Source organism: Bos indicus, chromosome 16 (genome assembly GCF_029378745.1).
Source record: "Bos indicus isolate NIAB-ARS_2022 breed Sahiwal x Tharparkar chromosome 16, NIAB-ARS_B.indTharparkar_mat_pri_1.0, whole genome shotgun sequence".
NCBI lineage: Eukaryota > Metazoa > Chordata > Mammalia > Artiodactyla > Bovidae > Bos > Bos indicus.
This window is the reverse complement of record NC_091775.1, coordinates 30,128,502-30,133,670: the sequence shown is the minus strand read 5'-3', so window position 1 is coordinate 30,133,670 and position 5,169 is coordinate 30,128,502. Positions and strand designations below refer to the sequence as shown.

Sequence of the window (5,169 nt, the reverse complement as noted above, 5' to 3'; positions counted from 1 at the left end):
GTACAAATACTGATTAAGGAGTTGCCTTTAAACCTATCACGTTATCATTAGTCCTAACTAAAAGGTCAGGCCAATATAACAGCCATTATATGGTGGTGAATAAATGGTGGACTGAGTTCTAGATTTGAGTCCTGGCCATTATTTATTAGCTATGTGACTGTCAACCACTACTTAAATTTCGTAATTTTTAAAATAATAACAGTCCCTACCTTACATGGCAGTTGTAAGGATTAAATCTATAAATCCTTATAATCTATAAGGATTAAATCTATAATTCAACAGTTAGGGTCTCTTAAGTGTTTCAGAACAGTACAGACCACTCTTAGAGGATCCTATATTAAAAATCGTGACAGTACTTAAACATTTGTAGATTTTTTTTTAACTGTTCACTGGGGAAAAGAGAACATAATGTAAATACAATAATAAAATTAATATGTTCATTATAAGATTTCCTTTAAATGTGATCCTTAATGGACTGTTAAGTTTAAATGATATGCCTCTCAGTTGTGAATGTATTTATATTATCTCATTTGGCCTTGTCACAAGTCTAAATGCGAAGGAAGCTGTGATTGTGAGACCTCCTGGCCAACCCCATAGTAGGCCCCAAGTATAATGTATAATACAAAGCAAGCACTGAAAATAAGACCTAATGTTTATCATCCCATTTTTTATTTCAGACAGTTTTCAGAAGTCATCTGCTACTAAAGCCTGAACTATATCCTGGTTGCTTATAATAGTGGATGTGCTACTCGGAAAAGTACAGGCCACTCAACCCTTCTATGAAGATCAGGGTAGTGGGCACGTATAATCTCTGAGGTTTTCAGTGTAGTTCACAGTCTTCTGGTAATCAAGACCTGAGTCCTGTGGAATTCCCTGGTAGTCCAGTCCTGGGGAATTTCCTGGTGGGCCCTCGCTTTCACTGCCAAGGGCCCAGGTTTGATCCCTGGTTTGGGAAATAATATCCATGCTAAGGCATGTGTGCTGAGTCACTTCAGTTGTGTCTGACTCTTTGCAACCCTATGGACTCTAAGCCCCCCAGGCTTCTCTGTCCATGGGGATTCTCCAGGCAATAATACTGGAGTGGGTTGCCATGCCCTCCTCCAAGGAATCTTCCCGACCCAGGAATCTAACCCACGTCTCTTGGCTCCTGCACTGCCACCTGGGAAGCCCCATGCCAAGGCATATTCAAATAAAAAAAAAATTCCATTAAAAAAACAGAAACACCTGAGTCCTGGCCCCAGCCCTGGTTTCTCATGCTGCTAAGTTGCTTCAGTTGTGTCCGACTCTGTACGACCCTATAGACGGCGGCAGCCTGCTAGGCTGCCTCATCTCTGGGATTCTCCAGGCAAGAACACTGGAGTGGGTTGCCATTTCCTTCTCCAATGAGCTGCCTCCAAAGTACAATTCACAAAAAAACCTTACCTGTGATTACCTCATATACAAAGAGTTTCCTTTTGCCTTTAGAAGTTTAAAAACCCTCAAAATAACAAGACAATAATTTATCTCAGAATAACTTGAAAATAATAATTTTCATACATCCTTATCATATAAATTGGGAACAAGAAATCTCCTGGAACCAAAAGATTCGTGTTACTAAACTTTGAACAAGCTAGACCGACTTTTAACCAAGTTAAACTTAATACAGTGGCCTCCGGATATACCAGTGACTGGCTTTAGAAACTACATTTGCAGAAACTTCTTGCAGAAATGTTCTTCATGGCCACAAAATATGTGCTGAATAGTTATGGAGTGAAGTGCTGTACTAAGAGCTGTCTAAAGAACAGAACTCATTTAAATAGAATTAACAATGAAACATTTGTGGGAAACATTTAATAATAATAAACTAAAGTTGCACAGAAGTACAGTTAACAAGTGCTAAGGGTAATGATGCTGCAGTGACTGAAGTAACAGGTACAAAATCAGGATTAGAGAAAGTTACAGCCTTCAGCAAGAGGGAGGTCTAGAGTGTTTTGAAAGAGAGAGGTTATGCATTTGCTTCCAAAACTGAAAGAAATGGCTTTGAGACAGACATATATTGTGGATGGGTGAAATTAAAGATGTGCATAACTGTCCTATAGGCTACCAATGTCCGTTACCTAGAAGAGTAACCAAAGGCTAGGCTAAGGTTAAGTCACTTCAGTTGTGTTCGACTCTGTGCAACCCCATAGATGGCAGCCCATCAGGCTCCCCCGTCCCTGGGATTCTCCAGGCAAGAACACTGGAGTGGGTTGCCATTTCCTTCTCCAATGCATGCAAGTGAAAAGTGAAAGTGAAGTCGCTCAGTCTTGTCCGACTCTTCTCGACCCCATGGACTGCAGCCTACCAGGCTCCTCCATCCATGGGATTTTCCAGGCAAGAGTAACCAAAAGGTCTTTATAATTTGGCAGCAACTGAAAGTTACTACAGGTTTTAGAGAGTAGTTTTTTAAAAGTTGAGAAAATAGAGGCAGGGGTCTCTTGAATAATCTGGATGCAGAATCACTGGAACTATGAAGGTGTGTAAAGATGTGAGGCCCGATTTTAAAAGCAGTAAATCTTGACGATAGGAGGAGGGTTGAAGGAGCTGGGTTAACATAAGTTTAAGGGTATTAGCCTTTGGAGGAGCCATATGAAGACAGCAGCTGTCAAGCAAAGGGGAAATTGAGTCAAACTGAGGAGTTCTTGTGAAAATAATGAGTTCTGAGAAACTAATTTGAAAAAATTACAACAGGGCTGGTAAGAAGGAACAGATAAGGGGACCAAAATGAATGTGCATATTTGGAGATGTGTTGATAAAAATAAATGCCAGAACTCCTAGGTGGTGTGTACTGTGAAGAAGGAACAGGCCATGAGCAACAGGTGAGAGATGACTCAAGGACCATTATCAAGGTTAACACGGATGAGTCCTTAACATGGAAGCCAGAAAGGACGGTATTCCGATGTGCGTCCCCCTGACTGTCAGTCATGGTTCCTCTGAGCTCACCCTGAGTCCTCCCAGACTCAAGAGTTACCAAAGGCAGAAAAGATGTGTTCCTCCCATGAGTCCAGCTTTGAACCAATATCTTCAGAGAGAGGAGAACAGGTTTCAAAATTCTGACTCTGGGAGCTAGAGTCAGAGATGCCTCCTCCAACCTTGTTGGGATCGGGCAGGCAGTTCACATCTACCTCCAGAGGCGGCTGGGCCTTCAGATATTTTGCTTCAGTTTCACAAGCAGAGTGGTGGAGGAACAGCTCCGGCCTGGCTGAGGGTTGAAAGGGTTTCCCGCTCTGACGACGTGACTTGGCACGCCTGTTCTGGAACCACACCTGCAAGAGGGAAGAAAGAAACTGCTTCTGGTTGGAGTCCTCGTGCTTTTACCTTCATAGTTCACTGTAAGTTCCAGTTAACATGCCCTGGCTCCCTGCTCTGGAACCTTATGGTTTTCACACAACACTTCACAAAATCAGAGCACCCGGCTTTCTCGACCTCATCATTCCCAGGTGCAAAACTGCAGTAATACCTAGTTCTTTATATAGGGACATCTGCAATGAAAAAATGCCACAGCAACAACAGCACTTAGAATTTTAGGGGGAAAAAATGCTACTATGCCTTAAAAGAATCTGGAGAGTCAATTTTCAAAAGTATACTCCCTTGTCAAATTATTTAAGGAGGCATTTTTCTCAGTGGACTTCATTGACTTAGGTGAATAAAATTTTTGCTCCCTATTTCCCCACAAATACCAAAGGACCCGTCCTGCTTAGGAAGCTTCTGTGCCTGCTGTTGAAACTGACAGATGCATTCCACCAGAGAGGCAGAAAAACAAGTCCACTGTTTCCCAGTGTGAAAATCAGGGCTCCTACTTAGAATTGCTCTTAGGTACAGACCATGGTGCTACAGACCAGGCAAAAAAGGTAGGCTTCTTATGACCACCAAGCTCCAGGATTCTGATCTAAATTACTTTAGGCAATAAACACACCTTGCACTAAACTTTTCAAACCGTGACAAGAGACTCCATATGCTTCAGGCTTTACCCGCAAGACATATCCTTTACAACCCACATTACAAATCCAACACCTGCCAAGGAAGTGGCCTAGGGACCCAGGGGGGGCAACTTGGTGAGCCAGCAGGGGGAAACACCAACTGCACCTCATCTGCCCCTCCTTCCTGGATAAGGAAAAAAGTGTGAAAATACTCCCTATTACCTTCCTGCTGAGGATTTATTTTTTGACCATTTTAAGGGACCAGCTAGCCTCCCGGAAGGAGCCCTTATACTCAGCAATGAGAGGCAGAAGTCATTGAGCCTGAGACTGAATTACTTCATTCAAGCCTCACGATCACCGTAGCCAATAGACACTTATTTTACAGCCTAGAACACTAAGGCTCAAAGGAAATAACTTGCCCAACGTCAAGTAGGTGGCACCGGCGAACTCGCCAGCCCGCCGCGAGCCGCTCACCTGGATCCTGGACTCGGGGAGCAAGGTGAGCGCGGCCAGGCGCTCACGCAAGTGGATGTCGGGGTACATGGTCCGGCGGAAGACGAGCTCCAGCAGCTGCAGTTGCTCGGGTCTGAACGACGTGCGCTTGCGGCGCTGCGATGCTGACGAGACGGCCGCGCCTTTAGGGGGCGCAGGCGGGCCCAGGCCGGCGTGGGGCGGCGCGGCGGGCCCGGGACCCCTCCCGAGAAAGCCGGCGAAGGCTACTGGGGCGCCGAGCTCCGGAGCGGAGCCCGAGGGGCGCGCGAGGAGCAGGCCAGCGTTGGGGTTCGGGGGCGGCAGGAACGCCCCGCCGGGGTGAGCGGGCAGGTAGGCTGGGGGCGCGGCGATCTCCTCGAACTGGAGCTGGCTGGACTCCGCTGCGGCCATCGCTGCCCGACCCCAGTGCACCGCCGGGAGGGACACGGCCTTTAGTTATACTGGCCCCGGGGCCGAGGGCGGGGGCCCGGGGTGGCGGTGCGATCAAAGCGGTGGACGCGGGGAGGCCCGTGTCTCTTCGGGGTGCGAGCCCGCCCCCCACCCCGCCAGACGCCGGTGGGGAATAATCGCTTCCGCTGCCCGTGGGATGGAGGGAGGGAGGCGTGAACTTGGGCCTGGGCCCCCTCCGCCCCCTCCCTCGTCCATCTGCCGGGCCAGCCCCACCACCGCCGCCACCACAATCAACATCCCCCAGAGCAGGTCTGCCCGGGATGGCAGTGCCTAGGGATCCGAGTGCGTG

At 47.3% G+C, this 5,169-nt stretch overlaps 1 protein-coding gene across 2 annotated transcripts; it reads right to left on the bottom strand.

The window, feature by feature from the left end:
- Nucleotides 1-1,813: 1,813 nt before the first annotated feature.
- On the bottom strand, nucleotides 1,814-4,960 carry MIXL1 (Mix paired-like homeobox). 2 transcript variants are annotated; one of them, XM_019976057.2, is made up of 2 exons: nucleotides 4,413-4,960; nucleotides 1,814-3,308 (listed from the first exon to the last, which is right to left on the bottom strand). In XM_019976057.2, exons 1-2 carry the CDS (start codon nucleotides 4,818-4,820, stop codon nucleotides 2,979-2,981), a joined length of 738 nt encoding a protein of 245 aa, XP_019831616.2. In that variant the 5' UTR covers nucleotides 4,821-4,960; the 3' UTR covers nucleotides 1,814-2,978. The 2 variants fall into 2 exon arrangements, with proteins under 2 accessions (XP_019831616.2, XP_019831617.2); XM_019976058.2 differs by having other exon boundaries at nucleotides 1,814-3,284.
- Nucleotides 4,961-5,169: the final 209 nt, after the last annotated feature.

Excerpts from the sequence above, each read along its gene's own strand:
- MIXL1 (XM_019976057.2), bottom strand. The coding sequence starts at position 4,820 with ATGGCCGCAGCGGAGTCCAGCCAGCTCCAGTTCGAGGAGATCGCCGCG. Across the intron at positions 3,309-4,412 it reads TCCCCGAGTCCAGGATCCAG|CAGTTTCTTTCTTCCCTCTT; the intron begins GTGAGCGGCTCG and ends TCCAACCAGAAG.